Source organism: Saimiri boliviensis, chromosome 11, assembly GCF_048565385.1.
Source record: "Saimiri boliviensis isolate mSaiBol1 chromosome 11, mSaiBol1.pri, whole genome shotgun sequence".
Taxonomy (NCBI): Eukaryota; Metazoa; Chordata; class Mammalia; order Primates; family Cebidae; genus Saimiri; species Saimiri boliviensis.
Window position 1 is genome coordinate 31,444,183 of NC_133459.1, and position 17,557 is coordinate 31,461,739.

Consider the following 17,557-nt stretch of genomic DNA (forward strand, 5'->3'; position numbering starts at 1 on the left):
CATCATTCTCTCTACAAGTCTCAGCACTGGCTGTAACATTTTTTTTTTTTGAGACAGAGTTTCACTCTTTCCCAGGCTGGAGTGCAATGGCACAATTTCGGCTCACTGCAACCTCCGCCTACTGGGTTCAAGCAATTCTTCTGCCTCAGCCTCCAAAGTAGTTGGGATTACAGGCATCCGCCATGACATCCAGCTATTTTTTTATTTTTTTTTAAAATTTAGTAGAGAAGGGGTTTCACCGTGTTGGTCCAGCTGGTCTTGAACTCCTGAACTCAGGTGATCCACTTGCCTGGGCCTCCCAAAGTGCTGAGATTACAGGTGTGAGCCACCATGCCTGGCACCTGTAACACTTTTCCTTTGAAAACTGCATTCCCTGGCCGGGCATGGTGGCTCAAGCCTGTAATCCCAGCACTTTGGGAAGCCGAGGCGGGTGGATCACGAGGTCGAGAGATCGAGACCATCCTGGTCAACAAGGTGAAACCCCGTCTCTACTAAAAATACAAAAAAATTAGCTGGGCATGGTGGCGCGTGCCTGTAATCCCAGCTACTCAGGAGGCTGAGGCAGGAGAATTGCCTGAACCCAGGAGGCAGAGGTTGCGGTTAGCTGAGATCGCGCCATTGCACTCCAGCCTGGGTAACAAGAGCGAAACTCCGTCTCAAAAAAAAAAAAAAGAAAAGAAAAGAAAAGAAAAAAGAAAACTGCATTCCCTACATTTCCTTCCCTTACCAACTAACAGAGGAAGAGATTGGGTTCTTAGGATTAGTGCTAGGCCGGGCCAAGAGCACTCAGAGGACAGGGCTGGTTCCTGATCCAGAACAGGTGCTCTGGGATTGTGGGCTGGATCTGAATGAATGGTGGTTAGACAGGAAACTGAGGCCTGGCATGGACACTGGGTGGTCTGCCCTGGGGCCCCCAGGTGGGAAAGTGTTCGTGATGGCCCAGGTTCACCAGCTGAGCCCCTGGGGACATGGAGGGGGCTGAGGCAGGTTAGGGAGATCCTACTGCACTCCAGTAATCCTACAATATCATGGTGAGTGCTATCTACAGTGTGCCATGGCTGACTGGGCTGGGTGGCCCAGACAAATGGGCCCCTGCCCTCGTAGAGACCAGGACCAGGAGAAAGCTTTGTGACTAGAGTCAGACTGGGTGACTCTGGTCACCCCACTGGTAAGGACATCACAAAACCCTCTGGGGACTGAGGGAGGGGGTTCAAGGGTGCTGAACGCACAGCTGGCCCCCGGTGCAATTTCTAGCCATTAGGGTTTGAAGCCTCGAACCAGGCAGAGACAAGACCCAGATGCCCATCATGACTTCTATGCCGATGACCACCTCTGAGTTCCTGGGCAATCATTGTCCCCTCCTGGCCTCCATTTCCCTTCCCTCTTAGCTCCTCGTGGGATCAGATGATATAAAAGGGCTTGGTCAGCTGTAACAGAGCCAGAGACCTGGAGGCAATGAGCACAGCAATTTCAGATTCTTAAAGGCTTCCTTTCCTACCAGCCTCCCAGTCACACCTCTCACCTGCCCAGAGTTCAACCCTAATTAGTGTTGAGCATCTCACTGGGAACTCCCGATCCAGGCAGGAGTGCCCTGGGGCCTCAAAGCCTAGCCGGAGGGTAAACGGAGGAAGGGCTAGCGTCATCCCTGCCACCAAAGGGTGAAGCGGGAACCCAGGGGGCCTGGGCCCCAGCACACCAAAGGTAGCTGGAGGCTGGGGGAAGGTGTGGCAAAAAGCGAGGAGGCGACCACGGTCAGCAGATGGGAGGGAAATGCCTACTGCGGGTCACAGGTCTTGGGCGTGTCTGAAGCCTCTGTTCCTGGCGCACGCCCCCCCCAACACTGTCCGGGCTTGGAAGGAATTCTCCACATTCCCTTATTCCAGCAATATTTTTTCCCGTCTGTTCCCAGCCCAAACTTCGGATACCGACACCTGGGGTCCAACCCCAGCCTTTGGCTCCCCCTTTCCAGAGGCCTTCCCTTCCCGTCCCCACCCCACACTACCCTCTTCCGAGCCGACCTCCCGCGGGGCACCAGCCCGGGCGGCCCCACGACCAGCCCTCTCGGGCCCCGGCAGGGGGCACGACCCCGGGCTCCCGGGACCCTCCTCTCGGGACCGGACCTCACCCTCTGCGGGGCCTGGGGGAGACGGGGAGGGGCCATCAGGCAGCGCCGCTCCCGCCCCGCGGCCGCTCCCGCCCCGCTCCTTCCCTCCCCGCCAGCCTCCGCCCCGCCTGCCGCCCGGCCGGCCCCTCCCGCGCCGCTCCCGCCGCCCGCTCTCCGCGCCCGCTCGGCCTCCGCCGCCCAAACTTTTCTCGGGGCGCGCGTCCCCGGCGGCCGCCTCCGGCATGGGCGCCGCGCCGCAGGGGGCCTGACCCGCCGCCCGCCGGCCAGCCATGGCGGCCCGCGCGCCCCCCGCCGCACCTGCGGCCGAGGAGCCGGGGAACCCCGGCGGCCCCCCGCGCAGGAAGAAGTCCCGCTCCGGCCTCCGCCGCGCTTTCAGCTGGCTGCGGGGCAAGCGGCGCAAGAAGAAGGCGGCGGGGGCCGAGGGCACTGAACCGGCCGCCCCCCGGGCCAAGAAGGCGGAGGACAAGGCCAAGAGGGCCAAGGGCAAAGGCCGAGGTAAGGCGGTCGGCACCTGGGCTGAGCGCCGGGCGGCGCCGAGGGTACGGACGCGGGGGCTCTGCCAGGGGTCCGCGCGCGGCGTGTCGGAGGGGGTGAGGACAGGGCTGAGTCCGAGCACCTCCACCCTGAGCTGCCCTCCGCGCTTTCCAGACCCGGTCCTGCCCTGCTCTGAGGGGAGGGGACCCCCGGCCGGGGCTGGGGTCCCCTGGCAGAGCAGGAAGTGCTGGCAGCCCAACTTCAGGGCGGTGAGGAGATTCCCCCTCCCCCAGGCTCACCCAGGTTCTGCCCTCTGCTGAGTCAGGGGGTCAGAGACTTAACGCTGGCCAGTGGCCAATGAGAGACAGGTGGCCTTGGGTCTCTGGTGGGGACCCTCCGGGCCTGGAATGTCAACCGCACTCATAAAGAGTTCCAGCCCTACAAAGGACCCAGCATGGAGCGCAGTGTGCCCTGCCTTGGCTTCTTAACAGTGCTGGCTTTTCCCATCTGGCCTCCCTCACGCTTACCTGGGCCAGACCACAAACATCACTTCCTAGGTTGGTGAGCTCACCAAGGTGAACCAACCCACCCCTCCCCATCACTCCTTCTTCCAGCCCTGGTAGAAACATGCCAGTGTTGGAAGTGTGCTTACAGATGGGGGAAACTGAGGCCCAAGCTCAATAGAGAGGCTGTACCTGCCTCTCTGTTGAGAGGTTGGGGTGGGTACTGAAAATTCAATAGCTAATTCTCAGTCTTTCTGATTCTGAGCCCCTGGGCTCCTCCTCTGGCCTGGATGGGCAACCTGAAAGGAGGCGAAGCCCACCTGGCCCATCCCTGCTGGGGTCACTTTTAGCTTCTTTCGTGGGCCTTTCCTCATTTTCCCTGTTTCTGTCTTCGGTGGGGAGGGCTTGAGTCTTTGCAGAGGGTGGAGCTCCCATGGGGTTTGCCATCGTCGGAAGTCCACCTTTCCTAGACTGCTGCTGCAGTGCTGGAGGTGAGGAAATGGCCGGGTGTGCGGGCCCATCCCATTCTGCCTGTGTTTACCCTCCCAGTGTCCTTTAACCACCTCTTCTGGGAGAGTTAGAAGGAACACTTTAGGGGTCAGGAAGAGTGTGGAAAGCTTCCTGTGTGATTGTATCCGGCCTGATCTTCCTTTTGGATAAGGGCCCTGCTTCTCTGCAGCCCAGCCACAAATAGAAGTGAGGGTGCTGGGGCTGGGATGACTGGGCCAGAGCCTGAGGAAGGATTGGATTTGGGTGAGGGGTGTTTCCAGAGGCTCTGCAGTCCTAACAGGACATGGAGTCTGCCCCAGGGCTGCCCCACTGGGATTCAGTCTGAAGTCATCCCCATCTCATTCAAGAGGGCATTGCAGCAGGAGGGATTGTGGTCGGACTGTCAGAATTGGCAGGCAGAAGGCTAGTGGACTAACAGTGTCTGCTCCAGGGCAGTGGATCTTTTTCCTCTGTGAGACCAGCCTGGGAGGCAGGGGTCTGGAAAAGCTGAGCCTGTAGGTCACTGCTCCAACAGCCTGGGTTTGGGGTCATTGGGTCAGTGTCCAGGCCTCCCTCTCACCTTGTGTCTGGTATCAGGTGGCTCTGGGCTTTCTGGGCAGCATGTCAGCATGATTTGAGCCCATGTGCATGGGCAACACCTCCTTGCCCCTGGCTGTTGTTTCCCCAGGTCTGGAGGTGGCCCCAAGTACAACCGGTGGAAGTCCTGTTCCCTTTTACTTCAGCCTTCTATTATTGCAATTGTTTCCTTGTCACCTGCCTGGCCCCACTTCTTTTTCTGTTTATTAAGAGAAATGAATCTGATCCCTCTAATCTCCACTGGCAACGCTGGCCAGGAAGGGGAAGCCTTAAGAAGTCTTAACTCTTTCAGGGAGAATGTTCAGAATGGAGATTGGGAGAGGTGAGAAGGGATACACAGGAGATTCCTTGGGAGGTCAGGCAGGGGTCTTTGCTGAGGAGATCTTTATCTCCTCAGTTCCAATCTCTGGCTCAAAGACCTGTGAGATGCAGGTCTTGATTTCTCTAATCTGACTCTCCTACTATAAGATGGAAAAACTGAGCTTGTCATGGAATTTTGAGCACCAATCTTCCACAACTCCCTTGCTGACCTCACTACCCTGCACAGACTTAGAAGAAGAGAGGAAGTCTAACATTTATTGATTAGTCTGAATGTGTCAGGGTCTCACTTGCAGATGAAAAAATGGAGGGTCAGAGACAGTGAGTGACTGATTTGACCAAACTAGGATTTAAACTTAAATCACCTGCCTCAAAAGTGGAGACTGTTTTCATGATTCTCCCAAAGACATAGAGCAGCAGGTAAGGCTTGAAGATCTTCTCATCCAACTCACTTTACAGATGGGAAATGGCCCAGAGAGAAGTGAGGGAACTTGATAGAGTGGGGAGAGTATCAGAGTCAGGCCAATGAGAGTTTAAATCCTGGCCCAGCTACTAGCAAGCCTCATGATGCAGGAAAAGCAACTTCTCTTTGGGCTCCCTGAACTCCACCACCGTCTTGTGGAGAAGAAAGGGGGAATCCTCTGGCTTGGCATTGCCTTGATGGGGCTGTGACCTTTCTGTCTCACCAAGATTCTCACAAGAGAGCATATGAAAATTGGCCAGGTATGGTGGTTCATGCCTGTAATCCCAGCACTTTGGGAGGCCGAGGCCGGCGGATCATGAGGTCAGGAGTTCGAGACCAGCCTGGCCAATATGGTGAAATCCCGTGTCTACTAAAATACAAAATTAGCTGGGCATGGTGGCACGCACCTGTAGTTCTGGCTACTTGGGGAGGCTGAGGTAGGAGAGTTGCTTGAACCAGGGAGGCAGAGGTCACTGCCAAGATCACACCACTGTACTTCAGGCTGGGTAACAAAGCAAGACTCCATCGCAAAAAAAAAAAGTGTGTGTGTGTGTGTGTGTGTGTGTGTGTATACACAAAATAAGGCTGGGTGTGGTGACTCACGCCTGTAATCCCAGCACTTTGGGAGGCCAAGGCAGGCAGATTCCTTCAACTCAGGAGTTCAAGACCTGCCTGGGCAGCATAGTGAAACCCCATCTCTACTAAATACAAAAAACCAGCCAGGTGTGGTGGCATGTGCTTGTAGTCCTAGCTACTCGGGAGGCTGAGGCAGGAGAATTGCTTGAACCCAGGAGGTGGAGGTTGCAGTGAGTCAAGATTGTGCCATTGTACTCCACTCTGGGCAACCGAGTGAGGCTTAAAAAAAAAAAAGAAAATTATATTAAAGAGAAGCTGCCATAGAAACGCAAGGGATTGCTATGACTGTGTTTATAAGTTTAGTTACCCGAGCTCTAAGTACCCAGCCTGGAAGGAATGGGCTCTAAGGCTTAAGAACAACTCTGCTGCCCTGGTCTGCTCCTCTCAAGCCACGTGATGCTGGCAGGTTATTCACCCCTTCAAGCCTCAGTTTCCTCATCTGTAAAATAGGGATAATAAATCCTGGCTTTATAAGGGCCTTTCCAGGATCAAATGAGCTAACCGACGTGCAAGTGTGTTATGAACTGTGGATCAAGGTGCAGCTGGCAGCAGGTTTCTGCTGCTGTTATGCTGCTGAGGACTTGGGCATTAGCTAAGTTCATCCTGATCCATGTTTGGAAAACAGCCTCAGATGCCCGTGATGATGATGATGATTATTATTGAGGGGGATTCATGAGGGTAAAGTCTCACCTTTTCCTACAGGAAGACTCAGACATAAGAAAAAGTTAAAAAAACAAAAACAAACAGGAATCCATATCTTCCAGAAATACCACCTGGACTCTAGACAAGTGTGTGGGTAGGAAGTGTTTCTGGGATAGATGCCAGGACTGGAGCCCAGCAGATAATCAGGGGAGGCTTTCTGGAGGAGGTGAGCAGCCTACAGAAGGAGGGCAGGGTCCTTGCTAATCTGAATGGGAAGAGAAGTAACAGGAAGCTGCTACATGCTATGTTTACCCTGGCCAGGCCTTTTCATCAAAGTCTTGCCTGGTTTTTACGGCAACTTGGGAGGTGCACAGTTATCACCATTTGTAGGTAAGAAAAAGGGATGAGAGTAAACAGCCCAAGGTCACTCAGCTTCATTTATTTGAAGAAGACATATTCTTTAGTGTTAGGTACTATTCAAGGTGATGAGAATGCAGGAGGAATAGGCAGGCAAGGTCATCATCTATGTGGAAGTGGGGTTCACAGCATAACAAAGGTGGAGCCACTCAGTCTCCTTCCAGAGGCCACACTCTATAAAAATCAAAATTATATCATGATGGCTGTATGGGTTTTTTTTTTTTTTTTTTTTGAGATGGAGTCTCACTCTGTCATCCAGGCTGGACTGCAGTGGCGCAACCTTAGCTCACTGCAACCACCGCCTACCTGATTCAAGTGATTCTCCTGCCTTAGCCTCCCAGGTAGCTGGGACTACAGGCGTGGGCCACCATACCTGGCTACCGTTTTTTGGTATTTTTTTAAGTAGAGATGGGTTTCACTGTTATTGGACAGGCTGGTCTTGAACTCCTGACCTTGTGATCCAGATGATGGCTGTGTTTCTGACTCTGGAGGGGGTAACCTCTCTAGAGTCTTAGACAAAACCAGTTTTAGGGAAAGGGGTATGTAGTCCTCCTGAGGGTTTCTCTTGTGCAGTGGGCAGTGGCTAAGGGGTGGGAGTGGGCGTGGCTCTGATACTGAGAATTTGAGAGCCACCCTCCCAGGCCTAGGTGACTTAGCCCCATGCTAACTGCAGTGAGTTCACTGTGGCCTCTCCAAGCTCCCTCTGGCCACTCAGGGAGGACTGTCCTTGGATGGCGTGGAGTTGCGGAGAGAACGCTGAGTTTGAATTCTGCTCTGTTGTATGATCTTGGGTAAGTCCTGTCCCTCTTGGGACCAGACATGCCCTGCCTTGACAAAGATGGGGTTTAATGGCCTCTGAGATTCTTGCTAGTTCTAAGATTCTGTGGGTTTGAGAATGCGCTGAGGGAGCAAGCTTGTAAGGGCTGGGGGCTAGGCATGGGGATGGGAGCTCTGTCCAGGAAAGGAGAGCTGACCTCCCACTAGCCAGAGAAGACACTGAGACCCAGTGGCCTGGATGTCATAGGAAGGTGGGTAAGGTGGCCGGGAGTGGTGGCTGATACCTATAATCCCAGCACTTTGGGAGGCTGAGGCAGGTGGATCACTTGAGGTCAGGAGTTTGAAACTAGCCTGGCCAACATGGTGAAACCCTGTGTCTATTAAAAAAACAAAAATTAGCTGAGCCTAGTGACAGGCACCTGTAGTCCCAGCTACTTGGGAGGCTGAGGCAGGAGAATCACTTGAATCCAGGAGACAGAGGCTGCAGTGAGCCGAGATCATGCCACTGAACTCCAGCCTGGGCAACATAGCGAAACTCAAAAGGAAGGTAGGTAAGGAGAGTCCATTATGAATAATGCGTTTTCTCCCTGCTGAGGAAGGGGCCTAGATAGCTCCAAAGCAAAGTGAGAGTCCAAAGTCTCTGGGGTCCTGGGCACCTTGCCCTTCTGAGGTCAGGATGGTATCTATTTGCCCTTCAGTAAACACTCTATGTGTTTTTCCCTTCTGTGTCATCTCCCACGCTGCTGTTTCTGTCTGGGATGTGCTCCCCTTCACTTTGCTATCCAGTGAACTCCTATTCAGCCCTCAAGGCCTTGTGTCAGTGTCGTCTCTGTCATATTCCCAGGGGAAGTTATTGCCTCCAGACCCTAGAGCAAGATGCTTAAGAGAGTTGAGGTTGGACAGAATATGCTTTTCCGGCCACTTTCTTCTTGGGTAAAGGGCACCTCTGTCCTTACTTGGGACCTGGACCAACGTAATAGGGGCTGAGTTCCCTCTGCTATGAGATACATCCAATAGGGGAGTGGTTTCCCTAGAGGAATCTGGGGTTTCTCAATAAGAATGTGACATTTTGGCTTCCTAGAAATGTAAAAAATAAAGAGTGTGGCAGGGTAGCTGTCTCCCCTAAACTCTTGTGAAAGGATGGACATTTTTTTCCTAGGGTCCAGATGGGAGAGGGTGTCTCACTCATTTATTTCACAAATATTTCCTGTGTAACTGTTATGTACCAGGCACTGTCCTGGGGATGAATAAGAGAGACAAAGACCTGGGCCATGAACCTCACAACGAGTGTGTGTGTAAGGGGGAAAATACTACACTGAACAAGCATTAATGGTTAAAAACTGTGACAAGGGGAAGCACAGCGATTTCTGGGGGAGGTCAGGGATGCCTTCCCCAGGGTGGTAGCACTTGAGCTAAAATGGAAGTATGAAAGTAAGCTGGGATTGAAGGGTTTGTGGCACTGGCATCAGGCAAGGCACCTGCTAGGGGCTTGGGACCAGCTAGTTATCTGGGGTTCTGTGGGGTCCAGGGATTGCTGTACTCTTTTGAGTGTTCAGAAAGGCAGAGACTGGGTTGACTGACTCTTCCCTCTGCCCTGGCCAGCACAAAGCCTGGCTAAGTGGCCTTGGGTGATAGGTAATGCTCCAGTTTGGGCCCCCAGAGATGGGCATCTCTGGATCCTAGACTCTTGGAGCTGATGGCCCGAGATGTCATAGGGAGTTCTCATGGCACATACAGGCAGGCAGCTGAGGCCCAGATGAGGAAGTGACTTGCCCAAGGTCACATGGCAATCTAGTGTCAGAGGCAGAGGCAGAGGCAGAAGAGGAGCCCGCACATGCCAGGACTTCAGCTTCCTCACTCCTTTGTTCAGACTTCAAATGGAAAATCCCATCCCAGAGAGGTGCCTCTGCCAGGGGTGGGAAGAGCTGAGAAGGAAGCAAGGCCAAGGGAGTCTCCCCTGCCCTCCCCTGCCCTCCCCTTCCCTCCACACCTTCAGGGGCTCCTTCCAGCTGTCTCTCCCTCACCCTTCTCTTGGAAATTCCCCTCGGGCCTGAAAGGGGCTCTCAATTAGTGTGCTCCCTCCCCAGTATTCCCTCCCTGCAGTCCCTGAAGCAGGACTCCTGGCAAGGGCTGAACTGGGGTGGCCAAGCCCTGTGGCCCCCAAAATCTGCATTCTCTTGTCAGCAGAAGGCAGAGTGAGAGTCTCCCCTCAGCACCTGCTCCTTGGAAATCCCTCTCTCTCCAGACCCTCAAAGCTGTCTCAGCTGCTCATGGCCTGTCACATGCTAAAGAAAACGAATAAGAGGAGGCATTGTATGTTATTTGGGCCACAGTGAACATGGCAGGGTTGGAGGAGCAGGGACACACACCTTCCTTGTGCAGACCCCAAGGCCACCTCCAGCCCGTTTGCAGACTTGGGGAAGTCAGCCAAGTTCCTGCAGCTTCCTTGGGTAGGAGGAGTGAAATCTCTGTCCGCCTCCCCCATCGTTAAGTTATACCCCACTGTACTTTATGCCCTTGTGCTCCACTGTTCTGCGGGGCTGATTTGTTAAAGGACTGTCAGCCCCACTCACAGGGTGCCCAGCTCTGTGCTTGGCATGGAAGGGGAGACAGAGACAGCTCAGCCCACAGAGGATTTAAACCCTGAATCATGCAGCAAAGTACGTGATTCCCAGCTGGCTCCTGGTAGAGAGATTACTAAGTGAGGCCTCCTGTCTGCTTAGGACACCCCCCTCTCCAAGTCTAGCTAGGTGAGGTCTTCCCCACCATTTTCTTTTTTTTTTTTTTTTTTTTCTGAGGAGGAGTTTTGCTTTTGTTGCCCAGGCTGGAGTGCAATGGCGTAATCTCGGCTCATCGCAACCTCCGCCTCCCGGGTTCAAGCAATTCTCCTGCCTCAGCCTCCCAAATAGCTGGGATTACAGGCATGCACCACCACGTCTGGCTAATTTTGTATTTTTAGTAGAGATGGGGTTTTTCCATGTTGGTCAGGCTGGTCTTGAACTCCCGACCTCAGGTGGTCCGCCCGCCGTGGCTTCCCAAAGTGCTGGGATTACAGGCATGAGCCACTGCGCCTGGCCTTCCCCACCATTTTCTAAGAGGGTCACGAGGCATTCCAGCTCATTCTTGTGGTTCCTGGAGTTCTGGTCCATGTGTCTTCCATACCACCTACTTCTTCCCACCAGTCCTAGCCTAGCCTCTCCTATGTTCTTGGCAGTGGGCAGTACTCCTCCCACCGGATCCTGGAGCTAACGCTGCCTTTGCAGTGAAAGTATTTATGCACTATCATCACTACCTCCATCAGTATGCAAGCATCAGTGTTGCTACTACAGCTAATCTACAAGCCCCACCATCTCCACCTCCACCAGTTTCTATTAAACACATAGGTACACCTACTGTGTGCTGAGCCTGGGGTTACTAAGAGGAGTTAGACAATCACTGCTCTTGAGGAAACTATGTTCTGGTGGGAAAGGCAGATACTAAAACCATTGTCTGAAGGCTGGGAAGGTGTTACACGGGGTGCAGGCGAGTCCTGAGGTGTGATCAGTACTATATCAGAAGGCAGCAGGAATGCATATGGGGCTTTCAGTAAGGGAGCACTGAGCTGGGGGAGGAGCGGGTACAAGGAAGACTTCATGGAAGAGCAGCATGTAGAGCAGGGCATTGAGGATGAGAAGGCACCTTTCAGTCCACGGTGGAAGATGGGATGGCAGGTGTGAAGGCCTGGAGTTGTGTGCTGGAGGGTGGCAAGCAGTTTTGTGTGCTTGTAGCTCTGAAAATGAGGCTGGGCGCGGTGGCTCAAGCCTGTAATCCCAGCACTTTGGGAGGCCGAGGCGGGTGGATCACGAGGTCGAGAGATCGAGACCATCCTGGTCAACATGGTGAAACCCCGTCTCTACTAAAAAAATACAAAAAACTAGCTGGGCGTGGTGGTGCGTGCCTGTAATCCCAGCTACTCAGGAGGCTGAGGCAGGAGAATTGCCTGAGCCCAGGAGGCGGAGGTTGCGGTGAGCCGAGATCGCGCCATTGCACTCCAGCCTGGGTAACAAAAGCAAAACTCCGTCTCAAAAAAAAAAAAAAAGAAAATGAGAAGACTCTCATCTCAGAGATGAGGTCTGAACTGGTGGCCAGGGGCAGCTCCTCCAAGGCTTCCTGTGAAGGCCAAGGTACCTGCCACACTTCAGACATCCTTTGAGACTCCTCACATACTTGTCCTCACTTAACTTATGCCAAGAAATTTAGACTTTATCCGTAGGTATTCCCTCTGCTCCCCATACTAACTGTCCTTTTTATGGGCCCCAGTTTCTCTGTATACATTCAGGGAATTGGCTAGTAGATCTCTGAGGTCTTTTTCAGCTTTGACACTAGGACCCTTTTCTCTGTGCAAATTACATGCAGCTTGGTACACATTGTCTGGTCATTAAATATTTTCTATGGGTGAATAACTTGCCAGCCTTTCAAGGACTGCACTGTTGTCAACCTGAGACTCTAGCAAGAGACGGGCCTCAGAGAGAGTTGGGTTTAGCTTTGACTCTCCCATTTTGCAGGGAGGGAACAGGGTGTGCTGGAGCCATCATCTGGCATAGGAGGAGCATGGTGCAATGGAGGGGCTTGTTCCAGTGCAGAAAGGATAAGCCATGTGGGGCCTAGAACTGGGGGCTCTAGACTTCCAGCCCCGTGCTCTCTCTGTTCCACCAGGCTGCTTCTAGTTGGAGAGACAGGGCAGAAGTGATGGTAAAGAAGCGTAGTGGGGCCCTGGGCAGGTCCCTCGACACAGGACACCTGTGATGAAGACACAGGTGGGAGCCCCAGGCAGCCTAGAAGAAAGCTTTTACCTCTTTCTCTTTCTTTTTTCTTTCTTTTTTTTTTTTTTTTTTTTTTTTTTTTTTTCCCATTCTGCGGCTCAGTCTGGAGTGCAGTGGCCTGATCTCAACTCACTGTGACCTCTTTCTCCCAGGTTCAAGTGATTCTCCTGCCTCAGCTTCCGGAATAGCTGGGACTACAGGCACATGCCACCATGTCTGGCTGCTAATTATTATTATTTTTTTTTAGTGGAGACAGGGTTTTGCTATGATTGCCAGGCTGGTCTTGAATTCTTGACCTCAAGTGATCCACCTACCTTGGCCTCCCAAAATGTTGGGATTACAGGCATAAGCCACAGCACCCGGCCCTTAACAATTTTTTTTGTAGAGATGAGGGTCTCACTCTGTAGCCCAGGCTGGTCTTGAACTCCTGGGTTAAAGTGATCTTCCTGCCTTGGCCTTCCAAAATTCTTTTTTTTTTTTTTTTTTTTTAATAGGGACAGGGTTTCACCATGTTGGACAGGCTGGTTTTGAACTCCTGACCTCAAGTGATCCATCCGCCTTGGCCTCCCAAAGTGCTGGGATTATAGGCGTGAGCCACTGCGCTCGGCCTGGCCTTCCAAAATTCTATGATTATCTGAATAAGCAACCATGCCCAGCCTAGAAGACTTCTAGAAGAGGTAAGACTTGGCTTCAGCTTTGAAAAACTAAGGTTATAGCAAAGAATATCACTGAAAAAAAAGAAAAGAAAAGAAAAATTAAGGGTAGTATAAGGGGAGATGAGTGAGGGGCACTCAGCTCCACAGAGGCACACTGATGTGATTGGTTTCGCATACCCATATCTGTGTGCCTGCATGTCCCATTACATACACAACCAACTGAGATATGGGCATATACTCAATAAATACAATTGCACAGCCATACAGGCACACAAAAGCACATGTAATTACAGTTCTTTTTTTTTTTTTTTTTTGATGGGTTCTCTCTGTCATCCAGGCTGGGAGTGCAGTGGTACAATCTCTGCTTACTGCAGCCTTGACCTCCTGGCTTTAAGCAATCCTCCCACCTCAGCCACCAGAGCAGCTAGGACTCCAGGCACCACCACGCCTGGCTAATTTTTTGTTGTTGTTGATATGGCCTTTCACTATGTTGCCCAGGCTGGTCTTGAATGGCTATGCTCAAGAGATCCTCCCACCTCAGCCTCCCAAAATGCTGGGGCTACAGGCATGAGCCACTGCACCCAGCTGTAATTACAGTCTTAGAGATAAACATATTTGGCTGGACACGGTGGCTAATGCCTATAATCCCAGCACTTTGGGAGACTGAGGTGGGTAGATCACCTGAGGTCAGGAGTTCAAGACCAGTCTCACCAACATGGCGAAACTCCATGATACTAAAAATACAAAAATTAACTGGGTGTGGTGGCATGCACTTATAATCCCAGCTACTTGGGAGGCTGAGGCAGGAAAATCTCTTGAACCTGGGAGGTGGAGGTTGCACTGAGCCAAGACGGCGCTACTGCACTCCAGCCTGGGCAACAGAGTGAGACTCTGTCTCAAACAAAAACAAAACAAAACAAAAAAAAAGATAAACATATTTACCCATACATGCACACAGGCCAACTATTACTCAAATACACAAAAATCAGTGATATTCACCCACCCTGAGACAGTCACAATTACATAGCCAAATACACAAAAGCACTCATCCAGACATGAAAACAGACTCAATTATATGGATACAGCTCATACAGAGATGAACTCTAAAGAGAGGAACCCACATGTTCAGGGTCACAGATACACAACTACACAGCCACACTCAAGGACTCAATTACAAATGTTCAATTACATGCTCGCCTTCAAGGTCAGGCAGTGATAAGGTTAAGCAGGAGAGGTGGTAGCATGGAGCAGTGGGTATCACAGTCTGGGTCTGAGTCCTGGATCTGTAGCTTAATGCTGTTTGACTTTGGGCCAGTGAGTTGACTTCAAGGAACTTCAATTTCCCTATCTGTAAAATGCGTATGATAAAAGTACCTACCTAGGCCTGGCATGGTGGCTTACGTTACACCTGTAATCCCAGCACTTTTAGAGGCTGAGGCGGGTGGATCACCAGGTCAGGAGTTCGAGACCAGCCTGGACAACATGGCAAAACTTTGTCTCTACTAAAAATACAAAAATTAGCCGGGCATGGTGGAGTGCATCTGTAATCTTAGCTACTTAGGAGCCTGAGGCAGGAGAATCGCTTGAACCCGGGAGGCAGAGGTTGCAGTGAGCTGAGATAGCGTCACTGCACCCCAACCTAAGAGCAAGCCTCTGTCTCAAAAAAAAAAAAGTACCTACCTTACACAATTGTATTGTGGATAAAATGAAGTAATGCATGAAAGCAGTTAGCACAGATCCTGGCACATAGTAAACACTAAGTAAAAGGGTGCTACTATTATTTTGAACATCATAACTACAGAAATACGTCAGTTCGATACATTTGTACACACACGCACGTGACACTCATGGGGAGGTGACTGGTGGGCTCTAGCGGCAGCAGGGCTTCAGACCCGTCTTCTCCCAGCTTCCTTGCACCCCTCAGAGCGGTGGGTAGCCTCTGGGCTGAGAGAGCGGGCGACCCTCCTGCTCCGCCTGGACCGGCCGGGCCTTCCCCTGAGCGTTCTAGGCTGGGCGGCTCAGCAGGTCTCCCAGGTCCCGGGAGGGGCGGAGCCGACGGGATGCGCGCCAGGCCCCGCCCCTTATCCGGCCCCACCCCCGGCCTGGCCATTGGCCGCAGAGCTCGGGGGCGTGGTCGAGCTGGGGCTGGGGGCGCCCGCGGTGCCCGCCCGCGAGTCTCGCTGCCTCCCTCCCGGGGCTGCGGGCCCGGCGGCCGGGCTGGCTGGGCCGCGCTTGGGTTCCCACGCCAGTTCCCGCGCCCGCCATGGGCAACTCACACCACAAGAGGAAGGCCCCCAGCGGTCCCCGGGTCCGCAGCTTCTGGCGGTTCGGGCGGTCGGCGAAGCGGCCCGCAGGTAGGGGCCGGGGTGGGGGCGGGGCAGGCAGGGAGGAGGGTCCCTGCTGCGGCCGTCGCCACCGCTGCTGCCCCCTCCCGGGGCCTGGAGGGTGTGAGTGTGGGGGGTCGGGAACCCCCGCGCACACCCCACCCCTCACAGGCACACGGAGACACACGTACATGTTCGCAGTTTACACGGTCACACGCACGACACCCACTCAGATGTACGGACACGCAGACACAGGAGCATATACACCATCACACCCACACCCTCGCACCATCGCAGTAGGACGCACAGAGCCTGAGACACAGGTACATGTATACCTATGCATGCAGTTTACACAGCCACACGGACTACACCCACGCACAAATCCAGACACAGGCACACAGTCGTTCACACACATCGGTCATGTGGGTACGGTTGCCCAGCGTCTTAGGCACACAGATGTACACACAGGTTCGTAACTGAACAGCCAACCGGACTCCCACTCAGGCTCACAGCAGACCCTAAGGCACTCTGACACACACACGCTTATTCCCCAGGTCTTAGACCCCAACAGGCTGAAGGCTGAAAGTTTGTAGGAGGGAGGGGAGACAAAGGTGGAAGGGAGAAGAAGCTGGAGGCTCGGGACCGCCTCCATCTGGCGCGATCGGGAGTCGGACTGGTTTTCTTGGCTCCCCCCCTACCCCCACCCTCGCCACCGAGGCTTCTCTCCGCTCTCCTTTCCGTCCCCCGCGGTCCCCGAGGTCGCCGCCGCATCTCCCCCCTTTCAATGCAGCCACCGAGCTGGAACGCAGCCCTTGCCGGCTGCTGCGGGATCCCTCCGCGGGTCACATTCCAGGCTCCAAGGGGGAGGGGAGGGAACGGGGAAGGCCTCCAACCCCAGGGTGGGGAGATGGGATTCCTGTTTCCCCCAGCAAGTGCGGCAGTTCAGGGTATCCCCGAGGGGTGCTGGAGGAGGGGCCACCGAGAGTGCCTCGTTTTCTTACTGGTGAATCCAGAGATGGGGGAAGGGCAGGGTGATGGATTCATTCCTCCTCCCCAAGATAGAGGGTCTTCAACATAGGCAGGCACCCTCAGGGTACCTGTTGGTCTGGGGGAGTGAGGAAATCCCAGAGGAGGTGGGGTGAAGGGGGCCCTGCTGTGGTGGGAGAATCCACGGGTGTATTCCCAGGATGGCCCACATTCCTAGAGATTCCGAACCGGAGCTTGATGATCTCATCGCTCCATGGAGTGGGTGGTGGAAAGAGCCTGGGCTGGGAAGTGGGGGACCTCTCTTCTCAATGAACCTCTGGAATAAGCTCTGGTGACCTTGAGCAGATTCCTTTCGCTTCTCTGGACCACCCTGGCTCCTACAGGGGGCCTGTCTGTGAAATCTGGAGCCTTAGGTGACTTCTTGGGACTCTTACCATCTGGCTAGCCATCTCATGGATGAGGAGACTGAGGTCCCTGAAAGAGGGACTTGTCCAAGGTCATTTGCCTCTGGTGGTTTGAGGTAGTAATATAATCAAAATGACAGTAAGAAAAGGGTTAACTAAGTTCAGTTAGGCTCTTTGAGGATTTCTCAGAAGATAAGTGTTAATGAGAATCTCCAGGACCTTCCAGCACTCTCCCTGCCCCAGCAGTCCTGAAAGTCCTGTCTGTGCCTACCTGTCTCTCCTAGAATCAGCACTAAGGGGGCAGTGCTGGGGCTCTTCATCTGTCCTCTGATGGCATGGATCTGATGGTTTCCTAGGAACTGTGGGTCCAGACTTGTGACCATATGTGATGGGGGAGAGAAGATAAGAAGGCTGTGTTTATAGTCTCCCTTGCCTACTGGCCCTTGAGAAAGTGGCCTGGGGCCTCCAGCAACCCTTGTGAGCTTCCAGCTCCTGCTGCAATTCATGAGTCAACTCAGGCTTTAAAGTGTTCTGAAAAAAGTTAGAAAGTAATGGCAAGACACACAGAAATTAAGTGTGGGGGCTAGGAATATTCTAGACTATATATCAAAAGCCTTCTGGGTTGGGGTCAGCTTTAGAAAATTGAGGAGATGGTCCTAATTTGGTCTTTGAAGTAACCACAGAATTGAAATTAGTCCTAAACTGTTGATTAAATAAGAGAACTGGGGATTCCTTTCAGCTGTGGGGTATGGTCTCTAGCAAAGGCATGGAGTTGAGGTCAGGCAAGGTGGCTCACACCCGTAATCCCAGCATTTTGGGAGGCTGAGGTGGGAGGATCGCTTGAGCCAAGGAGTTCAAGAGCAGTTTGGGGCAACATGGCAAGACCCCCTGCCTCATTTCTACAAAAAATAAAACATTAGTTGGACATGGTGGCACATGTGCC

At 53.1% G+C, this 17,557-nt stretch overlaps 1 protein-coding gene across 2 annotated transcripts in view; it reads left to right on the forward strand.

Annotated features, from left to right (window-relative positions):
• The first annotated feature begins 2,236 nt into the window (after window positions 1-2,236).
• Window positions 2,237-17,557, forward strand: part of NHSL3 (NHS like 3) — a 35,166-nt gene continuing 19,845 nt past the window's right edge. The window contains exon 1 of one of the 2 annotated variants that reach the window (XM_010348201.3): window positions 2,237-2,620. In XM_010348201.3, coding sequence (XP_010346503.2) covers window positions 2,395-2,620 — 226 coding nt within the window. In that variant the 5' untranslated portion in view covers window positions 2,237-2,394. Of the gene's footprint in view, window positions 2,621-15,044; window positions 15,254-17,557 lie in introns of those variants that run through there. The other variant, XM_039474300.1, reaches the window with a different exon arrangement.